The following is a 23255-nucleotide window of genomic DNA, read 5'->3' as shown; positions in this document are numbered from 1 at the left end:
CGCAGTGGCCGTGGCGGCCACGAGGGGGAGCCCGAGTCCGCCAGCCAACCGCCGGCCGGGGGCGGAGCGCGCGCGGCGCCGAGCGGACGCGCCCCCGCGCTTAGGTGCCGCCGGGCGCGCGGCGAGGCGGGGAGGCCAGCGCGGCGGTAGCGGCGGCGGCAGCGGCGGCAGAGCGCGCGGTGAGTGCCCGCCTGGCGGCTCCTTCCGCTGCGCCCACCCGAGTGCAGCCCGGCCGCGGAGTCGAGGGGCACCACGGCGACTATGGGAGGTGACATCTGCCCGGACGAGGCGGTTTCTGCGGGGCCCGCGCCGGCGGATGCTCGGATCCGCTGCCGCCGGATTGTAGGAGGCCGGGCCCCGGGCGGTGCCGGGCGCGCTCCCAGCGCACACGTGTCCTCGCCGGTCGGGAGACGGAGGCCAGTCCCCAAGGAACGATCCGGGCCATGGGGGACACGCACGTGGGGCCCTGCGGGATGTACTTGGACACGTGGGTGGCTGAAGTCGCCATCGCCTGGCGGGCTTCAGCGTGGCGATCCGGGCCTCATGGGGACTCCTTCCAGCTGGACAGGGAGTTGAGCCGGGCTTCCAGTCGCAGCCCTGAACCCCCACTCCGCGCCTCCTTTGTCGCCGGGTTGGCGCCCCTCCAGCCGGCGGGACTGAAAGCGCCTCCCCGGGGCAAGGGGCGGGGGGAGATGAATGGGGAGAGAAGGGCCGGCCCCAGACTCGGAGCCTCACAGCCTTTCCCTTTCTTGGGGGTGAAGGAGTCCGGTGGCTTAGTTCGTGGCAGATTTTACCTCCTGGGGGGCCTCTGAGCTGAGCTGCCCACAGCTTCGCCTGCAGCCCGGGTTGAGGACGCTGCGGGAGCCGGGGGTACCGACCGGGAGGGCTGACAGCCCGGGGCCTGAGGCCGGGCTGGGGCTGCCGGGTCTCTATGGCAACCTGGGGTGCAAGGGGAGGGCCCTCCGAGCTGTCTCATGAGCAGGCTGTAGGAACCATCGAGTGAGGACAGGAAAAGGAGGCTTTCTGGCCCAGAGGACCCCTTGTCAGTCCTCCGCCGGCAGAGGCCCTCCCCACACTACTTGGTTCTGAAGTGTCTCCCCCATCCCAGCGCCAGGGTGGGACCCAGGGTTGACGGTCTCAGGCTGGGATCTCCAGGCCTGCCTTTATTCCCGAGACAGCTGCTCCCCTTCCCACCTTGGAGAGTGTCCGACTGACTGGACCCCAGCATCCAGGTGTCCCTCACACTGGACAGGAAGTGGGGTCTGGTGGGCTCGCTCAGGTCCAATAGGGCAGAGTGTGGACCTTGTCCCCAAGGGTCGGGGACAAGAGTCGGCTGCGGCCAGTTTGCACCTGGGGGGTGGGGAGAGAGGGTCAGGTTGAAGTGCAGAGGTCAGTCTCTTCTCTGAGACTGGGGCACTGAGGCTCTGGGTGAGTTCGTTGGGAGGCATCTGGGGGGTCAGAGGGTTTTGGGAGTGTGGGTGGCAGCCGGTGGTCTCTGCGACCCAGCCACCCCCTGGCCTTTGCAGCAGACAAGCGTGTCTTCTCCGCTTCTGCATGAGTTTTCCCTGAAGTGCACCTCCCAGAAGACACATGGTCCACAGACACAGTGGGCACAGCCCATCTTCACCCCACGGCTCCGGATTCCCTGTGCCCAGGCACAGAGAGAGCCCCATTCCTGGGGTCCCAGGGCCCTAACCAGAGCCCGCCTGCTGGCCGCAGAGGAAAACTCGGGGAGCAGCTGGGTGCACGGTGGCCGCGGGCTGGGGCCCCTCGAACCGGCTGCGTGGCTTGACTGGGTTAGCCCGTCAGACCCGCTGCCTCACGGGCCGAAGGGGGCTCGGAGGCCAGCCCAAGCCTCCCAGAAGCTGTCACACCCCCTTCTCATCCCTTCTCCCGCGGCGCCAGGGCGCCTCATCCCGCCCAAAGTGAAAGAGAAAGTCGCCCCCCCCCCCCAGGCCCGCCCCGCCCCGCCCCGCCCCGCAGCCAATCCCCGCCGCCGGCACCGCCCCCGGCCGCTGGCCCTCCCCCGCCCGCCCGCCGCCCGCGGGCTGGAGTCTCCAGGAGGAGCCGTGGAGGAGCCGGTCCTACGCGCCCGGGGTGAGCGGGACGACGGCGGGGGCGGCGGGCTGCCGAGCGAGCAGGGGGCCTCCCGGCCCAGGGAAGCCGGGGTGAAGGTCACCATTCCGCGAACGACGGCAGGTGTGAGCCAGCCGTGTGACCCGACTAGCGACGCTGCGGGTGCGAGGCAGGGACAGCTGGTCTTGGCGCGGGCTGGGGGGCGCCCCCCGCCAGAGGTCCCTGGGGCCGGCTCTGGCTCCCCAGCCCTGCCCCTAGAGAGAGGGGCCTCCTGGGCCTGCCCCCCGGGAAGAGGTGGTGGAGCAGCCACAGCGAGCGCGTGTGTGTGTGTGTGTGCGCGCGCGCGCGCGCGCGCAGTCAGGGGGTGAAGTTCCTGGGAGGGTGGGCACAGGCTGGCTGTGGCTGAGCTGGTGCTTCCTCCAGGGGAGCCGTGGTCTGGGGCTCCAGCCCGGAGGTACCATGGAGCAGGGGCTGCACCTGCCCTGGCTGCATCCACCTGGGCAGCTGTGAGCTGAGCCCCGCGGGGGGCCCTGGGGCTCTGTCACCCCTATCCTGGCAGAGCAGGCTGCTCGAGGATGGGGTTGACACAGCCCAGCCCAGGGGAGGAGGCGCCTGGCCCTTTAAAGGGCTCCGTGCATGTGAGCGTGAGCAAGGCCAGCTGGGAGGACGCGCTGGTGGGGAATCTTGAGAGGAAGCCGCCAGGTGGCCCAGGGATGGGGCCAGGTGGTGGGCCTTCTGGTACGCTGCGAGCCCACGACGTGTAGCCTGCCCGAGCGGGGTTGGGGGCCTGGGGAGCCGCTCGGAGCCCCTGCGGGGGCCCTGGAAGGGAAACAGGGAAGCCTGTTCCTCTGGTGCACCTCTCCCGTCTGCCCACCCCCGCTGGTTGCAGTCCCTTCTCTCCTAGGGCAGAAGCGCTGGTTTGGAAATACCCTTGAAAGCAGAAGACCAGCCTCCACCCTGCACTCCCTCCCCCGCTGTCTGGCATCCAGCTCCGCAGCTCCTACCTGGGTGCTCCCGAGTTAAATGGCTGATAAGCAGATCAGGTCAGAACCCAGCCCAGCCTCACCCCACCCTGCCCTCCCCCCTGGCCGACCTATGGCCGAGGAGGCCGACTGACCTCCATCTGCCCACGCAGCCTGCCAGCCAAGCTCATCAATGGCGGCATCGCCGGCCTGATCGGGGTCACCTGCGTGTTCCCCATCGACCTAGCCAAGACGAGGCTGCAGAACCAGCAGAATGGCCAGCGTGTGTACACCAGCATGTGAGCCAGCGGGCTGGGGGGTGGGGGGCAGGCCTGGGGGCACTCCTGCCCGGGTCAGGGCGGGGGCCGGCGCTGGACCCTGGCTGACCCCTGGCTCCCTCCTACCCCCGGGGCTGCAGGTCCGACTGCCTCATCAAGACCATCCGCTCAGAGGGCTACTTCGGGATGTACCGTGGTGAGGCTGGGCGGGGGCAGGAGGGTCTGGATGGATGGTGGGGCCGTGCCCCATGGGGCCTGGCTGCAGCTGCACAGTGGCGGGGGTCGGGGAAGGGCAGCTCTCAGTGCTATCCTCCACCGCTGCCAGCACCCAGCATGGCGGGACCTCCTCCTAGGACAGGCGGGACCCTGTCTGCGCCGGGACACTGGCGGGGATAGTGGTGGGGGGGCTGATTGCAAAGCCTCTTAGCAGACAACCGCCAAGTCTGGATTTGCCCAGATGCTGTGCAGCAGAGTCCTTGCACTGAGAGGGGCTCACGCTGCCTCCTCAGCTCTGGATCCCCCCCAGGCCCCCCGCCTCTGTACTGCAGGGGGGTGTTCCTCACGGAGGCCCACCCGCTGGACCGGGAGGGTCGCCTGGAGGAGGAGGCGCTGCCCCCACCCCCGCTGGGCACATGTGGGTGAGAGGGCAGGAGGAGCCGCCAAGGTGCGAGGGGGCGGGGGGAGGGCTCTGCCAACTGAGAGGCAAGTGCCCACCAAGAGCGTCCCAGTCCCGGCCCCGGCTACTGACCCATCCGCACGCCACACAGGAGCCGCCGTGAACCTGACCCTCGTCACCCCCGAGAAGGCCATCAAGCTGGCAGCCAATGACTTCTTCCGATACCAGCTCTCCAAGGATGGGTGAGGCGCTGGTTGACTGCTGGGGGCCACAGTCACGAAGGGAGGGGGATCTGTGCCTCCAGAGGACGAAGGATCTGTCGTCGTGGGGTCCCCTCACCCCAACCTGCAGGGCCTGCTTCCTCTGCCTCCGATGCTGAATCCTGGGTGCTCAGGCCCCAGGGGTCCTTGGCCCCTAGCCATTGCCTGCTGCCTCTTGTAGGCTGGGATTTGGGGGGCATTGGCCAGTTTTCCCTATCACCCGAGAGTGGGGTGAAAGGGCAGTAGTCCCGTGGAGCACTTGACCCCCCCACCCCACGTCCAGTTTTGTTTGCTGAGAACAGCCCTCGCCCGTCCCCAGCCCCGCTGTGAGCGTCTGTCTCGGTGCCCGTTACTGGAGGGCGGCGGGGGCGGGGCCTGCCTCTGTCTTCACCGGTCCCGCCCCTTCACGCCCCCCAGCCGCAGGGGCCTCTGACTCTGCCTTGCAGCCCCGCCCTCTTTACTGCAGGCAGCAGTTGACCCTGTTTAAGGAGATGCTGGCGGGCTGCGGGGCCGGCACTTGCCAGGTGATCGTGACCACCCCCATGGAGATGCTGAAGATCCAGCTCCAGGATGCGGGCCGCCTCGGTGAGGCTGTGGGGGGGCGGGGCGCGGGGGGGCACCAGCTGGACCCCGTCCCTGCCCCCACCCTGTGCTCGGAGGGAGACCAGCAGGCCGCCCCCTTTCTCCCCAGCCGCCCAGAGGAAGATCCTGTCCGCCCAGGCCCAGCTTTCGGGCCAGGGGAGTGCCCAGCCCTCAGTGGAGGCTCCGGCCACCCCCCGCCCCACAGCCACTCAGCTGACCCGGGACCTGCTGCGGAGCCGCGGCATCGCTGGCCTCTACAAGGGCCTGGGGGCCACGCTGCTCAGGTTGAGGGGCAGGCAGGGCGAGGGGAGGCCTACCCACCCGTCCGCCCCACGCGTCCCAGTCAGTTACCCTGCGATCCCCCGACAGGGACGTCCCCTTCTCCATCGTCTACTTCCCCCTCTTCGCCAACCTGAACGAGCTGGGCCGGCCAGCATCTGGGGAGAAGTCGCCTTTCTACGTGTCCTTCCTGGCCGGCTGCGTGGCTGGGAGCGCGGCTGCCGTGGCCGTCAACCCCTGTGACGGTTGGTGCCCAGCTTGGGGCAGGGCGGGGCTGGGGGGTGGGTCCAGGCTGAGGGCCCACGCTGACCCGCGTGCCCCTTGCAGTGGTTAAGACCCGGCTCCAGTCGCTGCAGCGTGGCATCAATGAGGACACGTACTCGGGATTCCTGGACTGTGCCAGGTGGGTGAGCCCCCAGGGGCCGGGGAGGGCAGGGTGGCCCCAGCGTCATGGCTCTGACACCCCCGCCCCCGCCATCTCCCCGCAGGAAGATCCTGCGGAACGAGGGCCCCTCCGCCTTCCTGAAGGGCGCTTACTGCCGCGCCCTGGTCATCGCCCCGCTGTTCGGCATCGCTCAAGTGGTCTACTTTCTGGGCATCGCCGAGACCCTGCTGGGGCTGCCGCGCGTCCAGCCCTGAGCCCGGGCAGCCGCCCCTCGCCCTCCAGTCGAGCGGGACCAGAGCAGGGCCCGAGGCAGGCAGCCCCCCCGGGGACAGCACGACAGTCTCTCCACGGACGGGTGGGGGTGGGGACGGGGAGTGCAGGGTGCACACGGCATGCACACACGCGCCTGGCGGGGCCCTGCCTACACAACCCCCGGGATCAACGTCTTACCTAGAAACGGCAGAAATCGTTACATTCCTGGAGCCAGCCCTGCCCACCTTTGCCCCAGTCTGAACAACCCCCAGGGACAGAGCTGGTCTCTGGACTGGGGGCCCCCAGCCTGGGCTGGGCAAGCTGGACCCTCCCCTCCAGTCTACCAGCTCCTGTCCCCGAGGCTTGGCCCCTAGTCCACAAAGGGGACCCCGCACAAACCTATTTATTAACTTGCCGAGCACAAGCGGCTCTGTCCACCCCTCCGTCTGTCCGTCCAGCCTCCCCCGCTGCTGTTCTCTTGCCTTGGCCAGCCTTGCAGGAGGATCGGGCTCTCCTGCCCCCCCATATTGAGCCAGGAATCCTAGACTGGGGGTGGCCCTGAGTGCTGACTCCCAGGACAGGTCCCCCGCCCCCACTGTGGGACCCAGCCCATTGGAGGTTTGTGCATGTGTGTGTGAATGTTGGGGGCGGTGGCGGCCGCCCTCTGCTGTCCTGGCCCCTCAGGGGTAGGGCTGTCGGGGGCTCCAGCCGTCCCCATGTGGCCAGGCAGTGTGTGTGTGCGCGCAGGAGCGTGTGAGCGCGTGGGTGTGTGCCCTTGACTCCCCAGTGACCCCGTCCAGGAATCCGTCTCTCCACCCGGCCCTACTTCTGAGGCCACGCCCCCTCGAGGTCCGGGAGGGTGGGCATGAGGACCAGTATGGAGCCCGGGAGCATCTTCTCCTGGGGGACACCAGGAGCTGCCCTTCCAGTCTTCCCCGGGCCTAGCCTGCCCTCCTGGCCTCTGGGTAAGGCCCCTGACCACACTTGGTAAAGCTCCGCCCTCCCCCACCCTTGATGTTGTGAACTGAGGCAGCTCTGTCCTTACCTGCCCCGCCCCAGCCACGTGGTCGTGATGGTGAGTGATCTGATGTGCCGGTGCTGTGTCCCCCCCCCGGGCCCCCTCCCCGGAGGCCCCTTCCCAGTGAGACTACCTGGGGCTCAGGCCTGGGCCCCCGGCTCACGGTTGTTCCTGGGAGCTGCTCTCCCGTCACATCTGTACCTTGGAAGCTGCTGCTGCTGCTTACAGAATTATATTTTTTTCTTTTGAAGAGTTTTAAGAAGTTGTAACTTTTTGTGTCTTGTCCTGTAAGAAGATAAATAAATATTCTAAGTAGATGCCTCTTCTAGATTCTTGGGGGTGAAGGGCGTCCGCTCGTCTGGTAACTGGCTCCCCTCCCCCTGCTGTCCTGGGTCCGGCTGCCCAGCTATGACGGGCACACTGGCTGTAGCAGAGCCTGGTTAGAATGGCCTGACTCCCTCGCGGTCTGATGGAGGTGTGAGAAAGCCAGCCTCAGCCGCTCACCTTCCTGACGCTAAGCCGCCCTTCGGATCAAAAGTGGAACTGGGTTTGGGGCCCCCAGAGGTCCCAGCCGCTCCGGGGCGCTGTGGTGGCCACTAGTAGGTGGGCGGAGCCCGCGCTGATGCGGTCCCCGCCCTGCTTCCTGCGCCGGGAGCAGTGCATTGTGGGAAACTCCCAGTCCTTGCATCCGCAGCCGCCGCCCGCCGCCGTCAGTCCGGTCGGCCGTGGTCCCGCAGAGAGCGCGCGGCCCTGAGGTGGGAGCGCCGCGAGCAGCAGCGTAAGGCGGCGGGGACTCGGCGGCACGGGGTCTGGGGCGGGAGCGGGGCGCGGGGCCCCTGGACAGAGTGGCAGGTTCTCCGCTATGAAGGTCACCGGGGGCGCTCCGGGGCCCCCTGCTCTCTTGGGCACAGCCGCCTGGAGGGGGAGGGGCAGCCGGTGACGTCAGTATGAACCCAAAATAACCAAAGGTCTGGGGGAGGGGGAGAGTGGACCACCTGCCCTTTGAGAACTTGATGCCCAGCAGCGGGGTGCCCTCCAGAATGACAGGGGTGAGGGGCTCTTGGGTTCACTGGAGGTGGGACAGTCCTCCCCAGGACACCCCCGTCCCGCACGTGACCTTCAGGCGACCTTCATTGTGTCACTGTGCATTGCCAGGGGACCTGGGCCGCCACCTCCCACACAGGCTCCCTCCCCCTGCAGGCGCAGGTGCGAGTTCCTCAGCATCCCAGGAGCTGTGGACAGCAGGGTCCACTCCCGGGAGGGAAGACGGGTCCAGAGAGGCGAGGCCACCAGCCCCCTGCCCCACGCCTGACTCAGGATCAGGGCCAGGCCTTCCCTACTGCCCAGAGTGCCCAGTCTCTGCCTGGCCCTGCCTCGGGGGTGCCCGCTCTAGGCTCACCCCAGGGACTCCCTTCGCCCCCAGAGGCAGGAATGACCTCAGGGTCAGAAAGGGCTCCCCACTCTGAAGCTGGAGCAGGCAAGGCCAGTCCTGGGGTGGGCGCTGAGAGGGGGTCTATGACCGGCCGGGAGCCCAGGCCTGTCACTGCCCTCCCGCTGGCTTCCCCAGCCTCTGGTGAGACACCCTGGTTTTGTCCAAGCCAGGTCCTGGCGACCTTCGGTCCATTATGACCCCATGTAACTGAAAGCCCAGACTCTGGGTTCCCACGCTGCCCTCCCCACCCCCAGCCCACTCAGCCCTGAGAAGGATGCACGGTCAGTTCTGCCCAGGCCCATGGGGTGCCAGCCACCTCCCCAGCCACACGCCTTCTCGGGGCTGGGTGGGTGCTCTCTTCCCGGTCAGGACCTCCCCACCCTGGGCCGACATGATGGACATAGGACATGCGTGGGCAAGACCATTTCACAGATGAGGGAACTGAAGCCTCTAGCAGGCCTCATCCCAGCACCCCAGCCCAAAGGGGGGCCCACAACGCCTGCCCGTGTGCTCGGAGGGGCTTCTCAGGAGGTGGCTGAGGCCAGCTGGAGGCTGAGCCCCGGGAGAGGAGTGTCCAGAGAGCTGAGCGGGTCTCTAAGGGACAAGGACGTGGGGCTGCACAGGACAACAGCCTCATCGGGTCTCCCCCCGCAGGCCCATAGGATGCCCAGGGGTGAACTGTCCTGAGCTGCCGTGGTCTAGACGCCTGCCTGCCCCCGCGTGCCCCACACAGCCCGCCCGCACACCCAGCATGGAGTCCAGAGGGAAGTCGACCAACAGCCCCAAGGCCGACGCTAAGGCCACAGCCGAGGCCCGAGCCCCTGCCGCTGTGGACGGGAAGGCCCCGTCCTCTAAGCCAGGGAAGAAGGAGGCCCAGGCAGAGAAGCAGGAGCCGTCGGCAGCCCCCACGCCGCCACCTGCCAAGAAGACCCCAGCCAAGGCAGACCCGGCCCTTCTCAACAACCACAGCAACCTGAAGCCGGCCCCCGCGGCCCCCAGCACCCCTGATGCGGCCCCCGAGCCCAAGGGCCCTGGGGACGGGGCTGAGGAGGGCGAGGCCCCCAGTGGGGGCCCCGGCGGCCGGGGGCCCTGCCCTTTCGAGAACTTGACCCCGCTGCTGGTGGCCGGGGGTGTGGCTGTGGCTGCCGCAGCCCTGATTCTCGGGGTGGCCTTCCTGGTCCGAAAAAAATGATGGCTGGTGCCCAGGCTGGGCACAGCCACTTCCTGTACAGACCTTGGGAGTCTAGTGCATGCCGAATTCACACACCGCTATCTAAACATATTTAATACCTATATTGTGTCCCCCACATACGAGCAGAGGGAGAGAGAGGTGGACAGGCCCCTACAGCAGTGGAAACCCAGCTCCCTTGAGCAGTCCCCAGCACTTTCCCCTCTGAACCCGAGGGCAGAAGGAGGCCAGGCTCTGCGGGTGGATCCCTGACACAGGGTGGGGGCTCCATGTGGACCCAGTCACCAGCGGACGGATGGAGAAGCGGGCTCTGAAGGTGGCCTGCCCGCCCAAGTATGCCAGCCTGTGCCAAGGGCCCCAGTGGTCCTGTGGTCTTCCTGGCAGCAGCTCCTAATGAATCCCCAGGGTAGTAGGGCTGAGCAAGGGCCTGGGACGGATTCTGAGCTGGGTCCAGCAGGCATGGGGACATTAAAGGGTGTAGCTGTTTGGCCCATTTCTGCTCTTTGCGTGTAGCCAGGGTGGGGGTTCCTCTGGGTGGGCTGCCTCAGTGGGCTGATCTGAGGTGGGTGGTCACATTAGCTGAGTTTCCATGCCTCCTTGCCTGCTTGCTTGAGCCCTGGCTGGGTGGACAGACAGCTCAAAGGCTGGTGTCAGACTTCAAGGCGCTCTTGAAGTTTACCTTCTGGCTGACCCCAGGGGGCCCCTGAAGCTGGGCCCTACTCTTCCTTCCCTGAACCCCTCCCCATTCTGCAGCGGTTGTCCTGGGGGCAGGTGAGAGCCTGGCAGGGAGGCAGCCTTGCCTGCCCAGTGCCCGCAGACGGCCCCTCCTGCCCACCCAGGGTCCTTGGAGTCTAAGAAGCGTATAAATGCAATAACAGGTAGAATAGAACCACTGGGCAGGCGACCATCACCCTCTGCCACTGCCCCGTTGAGCCTGCAGGGAGACGCGCTCTGCTGGGAGCATGTCATGGCGGCGGTGGGCACTGGGAGCCCGACGTGCCCTTGCCTGGCCAGCTGGCCACTGGAACCCTGGGCCTAAGTGGAGGTCAGTTTGAAATAAACTCTGTTATCTAAAGACTGGGCTGGCGTCCTCAACTGCACGCGGTCGGGAGAGGCGGGGTGGCCTGTCTGGGTGCAGGGGGTCATCTGCCCACACTGCGGGCTTTCCGGGGAGGGCCAGGGCCCCCAGGTGCCCCTCCCCAGCCTCTCCCGCCACCTGGTGCCCTTGACCCGGGTGGGTTCCACTCATGGCTTTGCCCAGGTCTGGCCCTACGTGGATGGCTGCACCCGGCCTTCCTGCCAGCTCTGGCCCTAGAGGACCCAGGTGCAAGTTGCAGGACCCACACCCGGCTTTGCACCCACACCTCAGGCCCACACTGACCTGGGGCATTTCCCTGGGACACGCACCCCTCGCCCTGAGCCACCTGGCCCCAGGCCCAGCCACCAAGGGGAGTCGCCAGAGCCCACAGGCTTGTCCACAGGCCCTGCAAGCTGCCCACGCCGCCCCTCTCCAGCCAGCTGGTCCCCTCTCCCACTCTCTGTTCCGCTTGCACCTTAAATGCAAAAAAAGAAGAAAAAAGTCTCCTCCGTGTGGGGACTCGGGGCAGGACAGGGGTGGCTGTGAAGGTGAGTTCTGTCCCCGCAGCCGGGAGCTGAGGGTCCAGCCCTCGGCCGCGGTGGCGCTCTCTCGGGGCGCTGCCTCAGTTCTCGGTTACTTTTTTATCTTTGGCTGCGCTGGGCCCCGCTGCCGCACACGGGCCGTCCCTAGGCGTGGCAAGTGGGGCTGCTCCCTGGCTGTGGGGCTTCTCTTGCAGCTCGGGCTCAGCAGGCATGGCCACAGGCTGAGTGGCTTTGAGGCAGGTGTAAGTGCACCAGGAACCAAGCCTGTGTCCCCACGTTGGCAGGCGGATTCTTCACTCAGCTCAGTTCAGTCGCTCAGTTGTGTCCGGTTCTGCGACCCCATGGACTGCAGCACACCAAGCCTCCCTGTCCTTCACCAACTCCCAGAATCTACTGAAACTCATGTCCATTGAGTCCATGATGCCATCCAACATTCTCATCCTCTGTCGCCCCTTCTCCTCTGCCCTCAATTTTTCCCAGCATCAGGGTCTTTTCTAATGAGTCAGCTCTTCCCATCAGGTGGCCAAAGTACTGGAGTTACAGCTTCAACATCAGTCCCTCCAAAGAAATCCCAGGGCTGATCTCCTTCAGAATGGACTGGTTGGATCTTCTTACTGTCCAAGGGACTCTCAAGAGTCTTCTCCAACACCACAGTTCAAAAGCATCAATTCTTTGGCGCTCAGCTTTCTTTATAGTCCAACTCTCACACCCATACATGACTACTGGAAAAACCATAGCCTTGACTAGATGGACCTTTGTTGGTAAAGTAATGTCTCTGTTTTTTAATATGCTGTCTAGTTTGGTCATAACTTTCCTTCCAAGGAGTAAGCGTCTTTTAATTTCATGGCTGCAGTCACCATCTGCAGTGATTTTGGAGCCCCCCAAAATAAAGTCAGCCACTGTCCCCACTGTTTCCCCCATTTTATCCTAACCCTGAGGGTGCGCAGGTCCTGGGCCCTGAGCACATTCAAACTGTGGGAGCGTCACCCCATTGGCCCTCGGAAACAATTCCTCTTCCCAAACTGACCCTCTGTCCCCATTAACACCTGTTCGTTCTGTCTCTGTGGGCGACCTCAGGTGAATGGAGTCAGACTGGATTTGTCCTTCTGTGTCTGCTTATTTCTCTGAGCATCACGTCCTCAAGGGTCACCCATGGTGTAGCCTGTGTCAGGATTTCCTTCCTTTTAAGTCCCACCCTATGCGTGGACCACGTTTTGCGGATCCATCATTCGCTGATGGGTGGAGTTGCCTCCACTTGTCGGCTGCTGCGACTGTGGGCCCAGCACCCAGCTCACTGGGGGACCTGCTCAGAGGTGGGGCGGCCGGGCTCCACGGTGCGTGCCCCTTAAACTCGGCAGCCGTGTCTTGAGCCTGTGGGGCGGCCGGGAGAGAAGCGTGCCTCTCGCCCAGTGACACGGGAGTGGGCGAAGCCTCGAGGTTGACAGCCCGTCTGAGGGGGGCCACCTTGGGTCGTTCCATCTGCACGGACCCAACTGCTGCTGTTTACTGAGTCCTTGGCTGTCCGGGCTTTGCCTTTTCTGATTTTTCTGTTGCTGCCATTTATCTGTTTTTCTGCGATGAGAGGCCTTCTTGTCATTTATTTGGAGGATTTTTTTTTTTGGTTGGGCTGCATGGCCTGGGAGATCTTAGTTCCCCGACCAAAGGTTGACAAGGGTTGAACCCTGGCTGAGGTGGTGAAAGCGCGGAGCTCTAACCAGCGGACCACAGGGCACTCCCACGTGCATTTCTTCATGTGCCTCATATTCCAAGCCTTTGCCAAACGGCACTTACCTGTATTCAGTGGCCGGCTTGCATCTGTTTCCTGTGTCTAGAAGTTCCCAAATCTCAAGTTATCACCCATAACCGTTGATCCCTTTACTTTCTAACCTTCTGGAATCTTTTCTAATCTAACACTCTTGGCATTTACTCACAGCAAGGACTTTAACCCATCTGAACCTCGGGTTTCATGGGGACTAAGCCGAGGAGCTCGTGGTATTTCTCTCCCACCAGAGATGAAGGGGGCCGGGGTCAGGCAGTGAAGGGGCCCCGCAGCCCCTTGGCGGCTGTGCCTCCCGCTGCCGCTGTGCACACAGCCAGGGCCTGTCCTGAGCCCACGTGGGCCTGCAGCTGCCTCAAGGCCATCCTGTAGTTTTGTGATACTGCTTTGTAATCTCCTCTTGTTTCCGTCTGCAGTGCGGGAGACCTGGTGTTTGATCCCTGGGTTGGCAAGATCCCCCAGAGAAGGGAAAGGCTACCCACTCCAGTATTCTGGCCTGGAGAATCCCATGGACTGTATAGTCCATGGGGTCACAAGGAGGACACAACTGAGCGACTTTCACTAAGAGAAACACAGCATCTAAGCTTTAGGGATGCTATGCTTCTCTCGTTTCCTTATTTCGTCTGAATTTCCACGCATGCTCAGTTACTGATGGCCCCTTCCGGGGAATGTTAGAATTGGGCAGCTGAGGTCCCCAGGGTGCCATGAGGGTTCTGAGGCTCAGCTTTTAAAGTGTATGTATATATATTTATGTGTTTATGGCCTTGCCGGGGCTTTGTTGCTGTGTGTGGGCTTTCTCTAGTTGCGGAGACTGGGAGCTGCTCTCTTAGCTGCAGTGGGCAGGCTTCCCGTTGCAACGGCTTCTCTGGTTTCTGACCACAGGTTCCAGCCCATGCGGGTTTCAGTAGCTGTGGCTTGCGGGCTTGGTTGCCCCATGACGTGTGGAATCTTCCCAGACCAGGGGTCAAACTGGCATCCCCTGTGTTGCAAGGTGGATTCTTACCAGGGAAGCCCCTCAGCTTCTGGTTCACAGCATTCCGAAGCTTTAGGAAGGCAGGGATGCTTCCAAATGATAAAAAAATAAAACCTCTTGGGGACGCCCAGTGAAAATGAAAGTCGCTCAGTTGTATCCTCCTTGTGACCCCACGGACTATACAGTCCATGGAATTCTCCAGCCCAGAATACTGGAGTGGGTAGCCGTTCCCTTCTCCAGGAGATCTTGCCAACCCAGGGATCGAACACCAGGTCTCCTGCAATTGTAGGTGGATCTTTAGCAGCTGAGCCACCAGGGAAGCCCTGCTGACTTCAGTGACCTTTACTACAGTACCACTTTTGAGGTCTAAACAAAATACCAGATATAAAAAGTACTCCATATAGAAGAAGCTCACACTGTAAATTGCACGCAGGCTTACAAGGACTCAGAACTCAGACGGTAGCAGCATGTCCAGGGACAGAGACCCCGTGGGCGGGGCGGGCAGGGTAAGCTGGGTCGCACGTGGGGTCACCGCACAGGGATGCAGAAGGTGCCTGTGGGGTCCGGGCTGCTTTCCTCTCTAGCACCCTCTCCTCCCCCGAGAGTGTGCAGCTCCCTTTTGGGGACCTGGGACCTCATTCTTGGTGCATCCAGGGCTGGGCTGGGCCAGTGCTTCAGGCCAGGTAGGGGCCTCCAGAACCTCTTTTCCTCCACCAGGGCAGAGTAGCAGAGGCCTGGGGAGGGCAGAGCTGGCCAGCGACCCGCTGCTCTGGACCATCCCGTGGATGCCGAGTCGGGCCTGGACTCCTGGGCCTTCAGCCCCGCCCTGGCCATGGCTCCCTGCCCTCAGGGAGGTGAAAGGGCAGGCAGGCAGAGGCTCCCGGCTTCCCAGTGACCGACCCCACCATGCCTGTGCTTCCCATTCGGGGCCTTCAGCCCGTGGAGCCGCGCTGGCTGTCAGAGGGCCGCTGAGCAGACAAGAGCCCCATGCCGCCACCTGCCCCCCGAGAGCAGCCCCTGTCCTGGCTGGAGGGGAGGGCACACCTCTTGTGTTGCAGAGAGAGCTCAGGAGACGCCCCTGGGACCCACGCCGGCTGCCCGTCCAGCTCTGTGGGACCTGGAGGTGTGTTTGCGGGGAATCCGCTTCAGACGCTCCTCTGGACCCTCCCAGGCCTCTGTCGCTCCCTGTCCTGATGTCCTGGGCCCTGGGATAGGCCAGACTGGGATGCCTGCCTCCCTTTTGCGTCACCCCACGCCAGGCCACAGAACGCCACTGCCTGGCAGCCTGGGGTCAGTAGTCCTGCCGACGCTCCCGCTCCAGGCGCAGGGACCCCGTTCCCAGCCAGCGGCCACGGCCTCAGCAGTCCTAGGTTTAGGGCCATTGCAGCACAACCCACAGGTGCTTGGGATCTAAGTCTATGGATGCCTCCCAGCCCAACCTCAGCCAAAAGAGAGCCCGGAGCTGAGAAGCTTGGCCCCTGATGGGAAGAGGGATGCTTCCTGGCTGGGACCTGGGCCCCTCTGCTACCTGTCTGGGAAGCTGGGCTGCCCATGACACATCCTCCCTGAGAGAGCCTCAATCCCAAGTCCCTGTATGGGAGGTCCACCCAGCAGGCCGACTGGGGTAACAAAGGGGCACTCAGGGCAGTCCTTGCATGGGGTGTTCTCAGAAAGGGAGTATTGGGTAGACAGTGCCTTGGTGCCCGTGGGCTTTGAGGGATGGTTAGGAGTTTGATGGGCAGAGAGATGGGTTTCAGCATTCGGGAGATAGAAATAGGAAGTGAAATGGCTCCCAGGGAAAGGCTCAGATGTGCTTTGAAAAGAGGAAGTTGCCAGGGGAGAAAGCAGAGGAGACCTGAGGCGCTGGCCAGCCCCACCGGGCAGAAAGTCCCCCAGAAATGGCCCCCCAGTCACCCGTTCTTGGCTTCCAGGGTGAGCAGGTTCTAGGGACAGGAATGAAACGCTGTTGCAGGAAAACATGACCTTTGGTCCCCAGGGACTTTGTGCCTCGGGGGCCCAAACAACTGTAAGAGCCCAGGTTCAAGGGCGTCACAACCCCAACAGCAGAGCCCTAGTGCCCAGCCCCCAGGCCTCCCCTACCTTCTACTGTTCCACTGGGCACTCACTATTGATGATCAGGAACTTGCATAGCCTGTAGGTGATGCCCAGGGGGAGGCAGGTGAGCTGACACTTCAGGCGTGACCCAGGGTAACAACTGTGGGAGGGGGCTCAGCAGGATGGGATGGGGGGCTCTGAAGGGGAGCCCCTTCTTATCACCTCTAGACTGAGCGATGGACCAGGAGACAGTCACCTGGCCTGGGCTGCTGGCTCTTCTGGTCCTGCACCTGCCCTCAGAAGAGCGGACACCTGCCAGTCACTCCTCCTGCAGCACCCACCATCATGCCCAGGTGCGCTTGGCCATCTGGCCCAGGTGTTGGCCTCAGGGCCAGGCCTGAGTAACAGGCACCTCTTCACCGCTGCCCCCTCCCATGTGAGGGTAGGGGCCGCTCCCTGGTATGAGAACCTGCTCAGGAAGGGGCAGTGAGACTCCTAGCCCACCCGGGGGACACCTCAATCGCCCTGACAGGTCATCTTGTGGGTGTCCGCCCCCCTGGACACTGACAGGGGCCGACACTGACAGGCAGACCACCGCCGGACCCAGAATGAGGATTCTGGACGGGGAGGCCGCATGCCACCACCGCTGCCATGTCCTGCAAGTTGCCAAATGCCACGCGGGACGCATTCCTTGCAGGCTGGGCCACGGCCTCGACCTCGGTTTCGGGAGGGTCAGGAACCGTGTTCCCGACCACGAGCGGGGGTCGGGCTAGGAGTGTGCTCCGTGCAGCTGCGGTCCCGCGGCCCAGCTCAGACCTCTCTGCAGGATCCCCGGGGCCACGACGCGGACGCTGTCCGGGAACGCGTCCAAGAGCTCAGCTGCCCGCGGCTGGCGGCGGACTTGACCCGGAATCGGACCCGAACTCCACCTGGGGGTGGGAGGAGGCGGGGCCAGCGAAGCTCAGCCCCGCCCCCAGGCCGCGCGGCGCGTCACCGCGCCCGGAAGCGCGCACCGCCGCCCCGCGCACGCGCCCCGCCGCCCCGCGCACGCGCCCCGCCGCCCCGCGCACGCGCAGTGGTGCCGGCCCCCCGCAGTCCCGCAATCCCGCCATGGCGTCCGAGCGGCTCCCGAGCCGGCCCGCCTGCCTCCTCGTGGCCAGCGGCGCCGCGGAAGGTGAGGCTCGCAAGGGCGGGGTCGGGGCCGCGAGCGCTCCCGCCCGAGCCGGGCTTCGGTGGAGAGCGGCCCGCGGCGGTGCTCGCTGCGGGCTGGCCAGTGCACCTGGCCGCCGCCCGGGGACGCGGTGGGGGACTGTCCCGGGGCCCTGCGGTGCGCGGGCCGCGCCCCCCGGCTGTGTCCCGGGTGAAGGTGCGAGCGGAGCCGGGCGGCCGGGCCCCGCGCCACGAGCGCCGCTTCTCGGCCGAGGCCTCGGGTGCTCAGGGCCGGCAGCCGGGGGCGCCGGGCGCCTCGGCCTCCGCGAGGAGGTCGATCGGCGGGGAGGCGGGGCGCCCAGGCGGGTCCCGGGGTCCCGCTCCGGAGCCTGCCTCCGGCCTGACTTCAGCTGCTGCCCAAGTGGGCGGGGGAGCGAGGGCAGCGGGTCACGGGGTCGCAGTGTGCTGAGCCCCAGGCGGGGCCCCTGAGCTGCCCCCCAGGACGGAGACACTGAGGGGCACCACCCCCCGTGGAGAAATCAAGACTGAGCCACTGAGAGGGGGGTTCAGTCCTGGAGTCGTGGGTGACTGCTGGGAGCAGGGTAATGGTGAGGAGGGGTGCGCCGGCCTGGGTGTGCCCCCGGGGAGGGTGTTGAGGACATGGGTTGGGGGCACAGCTCTGAAAGGCTGCTGGGCTCTGTGGGCAGGATGAGTAGGCCCTTCAGGGGACCCTGGGCCAAAGCAGGTAGGGTAGAAGGGGCTGGAGGAACCGGGCAGCCCTGGGGAGACTGCCTTTGCCAGATATGCAGACTATCTACCGTGTGCATGTACTGATCCGCAAGACTGGAGAGGGATGAGGTCCAAGATGAGGTTCAGGGATGGGGTCCCCTGATTAAAGGCGGAAGGATGCAGATCAGGTCCCTTTAGAAGCAGGTGTCTGTGATGGAGCCTCAGCCCCCAGAAGCGGGGAGCCTTCCCCCTGGGTCCACAGAGAAGAGGGTGGGGCACAGCGCCAGGGCTGGAGTGGCGTGCAGGACCCAGGACCTCTGTGAGGGAAGGAGCCCACCGCCCAATCCCGCATGCACCCCTTTCCCCTAGGACACAGGCCACGGCCCCGCCTCCAGAGCCACAGGCCTCTATCACTGCCCCCCTCTCGCTGAAATCGGCGGGTGTGTGTGGGTCTCCGTCCCTGGTGATGGAGTGTTAGGGAACCTCACACTTGGGTTTTCCTTCTGGAAAAGGCCTGTAGTGGTCAGGCTCGGGAGAGAGAGAGAGACCCCTTTCAGGGGATGAGGGTACCAGGGGGCTGCAACTGCTGCCCCAGCCATGTGCGGGGTGGGCCCTGGGTGAGGTGGGGTGAAGGGCTGCTCCCCAGGGTGGTCCAGGCCGGGAGAAGCCCTGAACCCACTGGGCTGCGTCTTCTCGCAGGCGTGTCGGCCCAGTCCTTCCTCCACTGCTTCACGCTGGCCAGCGCTGCCTTCAACCTGCAAGTGGCCACCCCTGGGGTGAGTCCGGCCCCCCGTGTCTCCAGGAGAGTGACGTCATTCCTGGGGGGACCTACGGGGCCGGGACCCCAGGGACACTGCACTGAGAGCCTCCCCAGAGGTGCCTGGGACACCTGCTTCCACTCGACAGGCGGAGACTGCGGCCAGCAGGGGCTGAGGGGCTGGGCTGACAGTGTCTTTGTCCCGAGGGGCTGCTGGCAGTCCCAGCCCTTGTCAGTTTCCTGGAGCCTCCATATGCCAGTAGCAGGGGGTGAGGTGCTGACCCTTGGCCTCTGGGCTCCCACAGGGGAAGACCATGGACTTCGTCGACGTGAACGAGAGCAACGCGCGCTGGGTGCAGGACTTCCGCCTCAAAGCTTACGCCAGCCCCGCCAAGCTGGAGTCCATTGACGGTGTGGGGCCTGGGAGGGCCTTGGGGAGTGCGGTTCCTGCTGGGTCCTGACCCCAAACTGCTTTCTTGAATTCCTGGAGCATTCTGGGGCTTGCCATGGAGCACTGTGACCATCTGGGCCATGTCCCGTGCGGTGACCAGAGCTCCCAGCGGGGGAGGGAGCTGGCGGGCACGCAGGTGGTTTGCGGGCCTTAGGAGCCTTAGCCGGTGGGGGCAGCAGGAGCAGAGAGGAGCCGGCTGCTGGCCTCGTCGTCCGTGACTGACAGGGCTGTGGTCCCCCAGGTGCCCGCTACCACGCCCTGCTGATCCCCAGCTGTCCTGGGGCCCTGGTGGACCTGGCCAGCAGCGGGTCCCTGGCTCGCATCCTGCAGCATTTCCACTCTGAGAGCAGTAGGTGGCCTCGGGCCCGGGCTGGGGGGCGGTATGAGATTCATGGAAGATGGGACCGCGCCAACAGGGAGGAGTGGTTGACGGGGGTGTGGGAGCTGGTGTTCGTGGGCGTCGTTGGGGTTCAGGTTTTGGTGGGAATGCCGAGTCATTTCAGGAGCTGCCTAGGGTCAGTGTGGAGCACTATGGTCCTGACCAGTAAGTGGACAGGTATACCCAGCATGTATACATGTGCGTGTGACACACACACACACACACACACACACACACACACGAAGGTGGGCATCCCTCCACCACCGGCCCCCGACTTGCCCCTGTGGTACCTCAGCCTGGTCCCCGTGGAGGCTGTGGGCTGGGAACCCCGCCCCCACAAGATGGGCAGGCAGGATGCTGGCTTGGTTCTTGGTGGGGTTTGTGGGTGGGGGGGGGCAGGGGGCTGGGAAAACTGCCCTGAGGAGACGTGTCTGCTCCGAGGGGACGTGGCGCATTGCCCTGGCCTGGCGTCGAGACGAGCGGGCAAACCCAAGGCTGCACACAGCGTCCTTTGTTGGTGGAAACGAGGCCTCCTGTCCATGGGCAGTGCTTGTCCGGGCACTCAGCCGTGGGAACGCACTTGTGCCAGCCTGCCCTCTGAGACGGGGCTTGGGGCCAGGAGCCTGGGGTTGAGCGGAGGGCTGGGGTCCCCCTGCCCCCCATCCGCTGCATTCGGAGGAGGGGGCTCCAGGCGCTGCCCAGAGGCCGGGTCAGGCGGCTCTGACGGGCAGAGGGTGGTACTCCCGTGTGAGGGGTGGACCCAGCAGCCGCCTTCCTCCCGCAGACCCTGGCTCTCAGCCCCTGAACAGCTTGAGGGGATCTGAGCTCTGAACAAACCCCAGTCTTGTGTGGGAGGGCTGGGGAGGTGGGGGTGTCGCTGGGGCCTGGGCAGCTGCGGCGTCAAGCTGGCGCTGGCCCTGCTTACAGAACCCATCTGCGCTGTGGGCCACGGTGTGGCCGCCCTCTGCTGCGCCACCAGCGAGGACAGGTCCTGGGTGTTCCAAGGCTACAGCGTCACCGGGGTGAGTGCACGGATGGACGGACGGGCAGGGTGGCGGTGCAGGAGCTGTGGGGGCGGGGCCCCCGGGGGGCAGCAGTTGTTGGCCCAGTCAGGACTCGGACCCCAGCGCAAGGCAGGGGGCTTGCAGCAGGGGTCTCTTGAGGCCTGTTGAGTGGGTGACTGCTCGTGGGTCCTGGGGCAGGTCTGGGGGGGCTCCTCTGGGGGCACTGCAGCACCCCCTTGTCAGGTTCCGTGCCCTGTCGGGCTCCGTGCCTGACCCTCGGCTCTGAGCTCACCTGCTTGGACCTTTCTGGTGGCCCCGTGTCCTGATGCCGGGGAAGACCCAGGAAGCTTCGCCCCTGCTGTGGACCCCTCCCCATGGGCAGCCCCTGGGGGGGGCATGGCCCCCTGACCCTGGGCACTGCCCCGGCCCCACAGCCCTCAGTGTACGAGCTCGTGCGGGCGCCGGGTTTCGCCCACCTGCCCCTGGTCGTGGAGGACTTCATGAAGGACGCGGGGGCCTGCTTCAGTGGTGAGCGGCTGGGCTGAGCGTCCAGAGGGCCGTGGGGACCCTGGTCGCAAGCCCCAGCTGGGACGGCGGGGCGGGGCGGCGGGGTCTCGGGGCCGCCCTGCACACGGCCTGAAGCCCTGGCGCTCGGGTCCCCTGCAGCCAGCGAGCCTGACGCCATGCATGTGGTGCTGGACCGCCACCTGGTCACCGGGCAGAACGCCAACTCCACCATCCCTGCCGTGCAGAACCTGCTCTTCCTCTGTGGCAGCCGGTGAGGGGCCGTGGCAGGTGGCACTGGGACCCCGCCTGATGCCCAGCCCTTTGTCTGAACTGGCATCTACCCCGCAGGAAGTGAGGAGGCCCCGGGCCAGGCCCCAAGCAGATGCCACCACCTCCAGATGTCCTGGGTGTCCCCCGAGACCCTGCCTCGTGACACCCAGCTTGCCTGGCCCCTGGTGGAACTGCTGGGGGGCTCTGAGGATCCTCCCTGAATGGGTCGGCCTTGGGGGGCGGACCGAGCCGGTGACTGTGGTGGGTCTCCCCGGGGAGGGGCGGGGAGTGCTGAGCGGGCTGTCCGTGGGCCCCGAGCACCCCGAGTGCTCCACAGTCAGCTGTGGGGTCCCGGGGGGACGCAGAGCCTTCCTGGAATCCAGGGCGATTGCTGACCAGGACCCCGGGGTCCTGTTCCTGGCCTCCCTGTGGTCTCCCCACCCCTTTGGGCCTTGGTGGGGGCAGGAGGGGAGGGCCCTCGCCCTGACGCTGGCCTGGCATGCTGTTTCAGACACGATGGCAACCCCACGTAAGGCCAGGGTGGACTCAGGTGGACACTGCGGCGTCTCCACATCCCTTCCAACATTGGGAGAAAAGCTCGTGGATACAGCACAGGGCCACCCTGCCAAGTGGTGTCCAGGTCCTGACGGCCAGGCCTGCTTTGGGGTGGACGTGGCAGAGCCCTGAGCTCCTCTTGGAGTGTGGCCAGTTGGCCTGGGGTGGCGGACGGTCCTGGGTGCCAGGTGGCTGCCCAGCCAGCGGACTCCAGTGCAGCCTGGGTGCTCTCCAGCTTCCTCAGGGCGCCCGCCCGGCCTGTGGCCCACAGTGGGGCCCTGGAGCTGCCCTGCCCTACGTGTCTCCTTCTCTCAGCCTGGCTTTGCCCTGGCTAGCCCCTTGGAAGGGAGGAGGAGGGAGGCAGCCAGGCGCCTCAGCCCCAGCGCCGCAGACCAGGCCATGCCCTACACGTACCCCTCTCTGCCAGCGGCTCCAGACACCTGCTGGCCTCCGCACCCCGGGCCTGGGCCCCTTCACCAGCCATCCCACATGTGGCACCAGCTGGTGATGGACCTGGCTGGACAAAAGCGTTTTTTAAAATGGTAATGCAAATAAAGAGAAAAATGATGACGCCTTAGGGGCATCTTCTGAGTGTCCGTACCTGACCTGGGTGGGCTCTGCGGGCTGGGCCCCTCCCGTGGGGCCCTCCCCAGCCTTCCTCACTGGCCCCACGTGGCCAGGTCTCCAGGCCCAGGGCCCAGCAAGAGGCCCCCTGGGATTTCCCACATGCTCAGTGTTGAAAACAGACCCTGAGCTCCAAGTCCGCAAAAACGGTGTGTGGGCGTCTGGGTGTTTTTTTCGATGAGTCGTAGCTTCCGTCAAAGGAGCGTTCTTATTAGTGGATAGTTTTCACGTCGTGCACAGTGCAGGACACCCGATGGGACGTCCAGGAGGGTCTCGGTGGACCGGCTGCTTGTGGGGGCCGGGGGCCGGTGTGTCCCACGGCGCTGGCTGCGGGCCTCACGTGTCAGCTGCATCTGCTGTCTGCGCCGAGGCCCCGGGCCAGGCGGCATGGCAAGCGACTTCCACCTCCTAGGGCACAGCCTGCTCACCAGCTCAGTGCAGGGAGTCTGGGGTGTTGCTGGGGGCTTGCAGGAAGCCGCGGCCCTCTGACCCAAGCTGGCGAGGCAGCTTGTGGGGGGCTGGGGAAGCCCCGACCTGTCAGCACACTGGCAGCGTGGCCCACGTGGCGCCTGCCCTGAGCCCTGTCCACCCAGCACTGCTCCTGCTTCTGGGGAGGGCAGCTCCACAGCCCCACTCCCAGGGGCACTGCTCCCCTGCAGGGAGCTATGGGGGACAAGCCCGGCCTGGCAGGGCCCCTAGGGAGGGGGGTGGGCACATCCAGACCTGAGGTGTGTCCTGCAGGCCCGTCCCAACATCTGGCTCCCCTGGTGCAGACCTGGACACCCAGCCACCCCGTCCTGCTCCCAGGCCATCCCCCCAGACCCTGCCTTCCCGCCCCCGCCGACCCCCCTTCACTGTTTCAGGAACTCAGGCTGGTCGCAGGGAGAGAAAGGGGCTCCCCTGTGGACCCCTGTCACCACCCACCGCCAAGCCCAAATGGTGCAGCGAAGCATCCGCACAAGCTGCTCGCCTGTGCTCGGGCATGAGGCCCATACACGTTAAGCTGTCCCCACAAGGTGGCACCACCAACCCCAAAGGAACCTGGGCTAGAGCAAAGTCTGGGCAGCGTGGCCAAG

General features: G+C 65.3%; 3 protein-coding genes across 10 annotated transcripts; all 3 read left to right on the top strand.

The window, feature by feature from the left end:
- The first annotated feature begins 5 nt into the window (after window positions 1-5).
- On the top strand, window positions 6-7025 carry SLC25A22 (solute carrier family 25 member 22). Of its 5 annotated transcripts, none has more exons than XM_055583271.1 (10): window positions 6-179; window positions 2986-3119; window positions 3212-3337; window positions 3457-3512; window positions 4084-4174; window positions 4659-4777; window positions 4884-5058; window positions 5144-5298; window positions 5381-5456; window positions 5542-7025. In XM_055583271.1, exons 2-10 carry the CDS (start codon window positions 3100-3102, stop codon window positions 5690-5692), a joined length of 969 nt encoding a protein of 322 aa, XP_055439246.1. In that variant the 5' UTR covers window positions 6-179; window positions 2986-3099; the 3' UTR covers window positions 5693-7025. The 5 variants fall into 5 exon arrangements, with proteins under 5 accessions (XP_055439246.1, XP_055439243.1, XP_055439245.1 ...); XM_055583268.1 differs by lacking the exon at window positions 6-179 and adding an exon at window positions 2029-2097 and having other exon boundaries at window positions 2981-3119; XM_055583270.1 differs by lacking the exon at window positions 6-179 and adding an exon at window positions 2067-2199 and having other exon boundaries at window positions 2981-3119.
- Window positions 7026-8891: 1866 nt separating this feature from the next.
- On the top strand, window positions 8892-9332 carry CEND1 (cell cycle exit and neuronal differentiation 1). Its single transcript, XM_055583266.1, has one exon. The coding sequence runs from the start codon at window positions 8892-8894 to the stop codon at window positions 9330-9332; it is 441 nt and encodes a 146-aa protein (XP_055439241.1).
- Window positions 9333-16813: 7481 nt separating this feature from the next.
- On the top strand, window positions 16814-22138 carry GATD1 (glutamine amidotransferase class 1 domain containing 1). 4 transcript variants are annotated; one of them, XR_008714489.1, is made up of 9 exons: window positions 16814-16928; window positions 18332-18408; window positions 18695-18800; window positions 19082-19189; window positions 20147-20241; window positions 20658-20751; window positions 20890-21001; window positions 21079-21225; window positions 21512-22138. XR_008714489.1 is itself a non-coding variant. In XM_055580445.1 (8 exons), the coding sequence occupies exons 1-8, from the start codon at window positions 16865-16867 to the stop codon at window positions 21083-21085; spliced, it is 663 nt and encodes a 220-aa protein (XP_055436420.1). In that variant the 5' UTR covers window positions 16814-16864; the 3' UTR covers window positions 21086-22138. The 4 variants fall into 4 exon arrangements, 2 of the variants coding, with proteins under 2 accessions (XP_055436420.1, XP_055436422.1); XR_008714488.1 differs by having other exon boundaries at window positions 21079-21261; XM_055580445.1 differs by having other exon boundaries at window positions 21079-22138.
- The last annotated feature ends 1117 nt before the right edge of the window (window positions 22139-23255 follow it).

This window comes from Bubalus kerabau, chromosome 5 (genome assembly GCF_029407905.1).
Source record: "Bubalus kerabau isolate K-KA32 ecotype Philippines breed swamp buffalo chromosome 5, PCC_UOA_SB_1v2, whole genome shotgun sequence".
Taxonomy (NCBI): domain Eukaryota; kingdom Metazoa; phylum Chordata; class Mammalia; order Artiodactyla; family Bovidae; genus Bubalus; species Bubalus kerabau.
The sequence above is the reverse complement of the archived record's forward strand: the minus strand, read 5'-3'. Positions and strand labels throughout refer to the sequence as shown.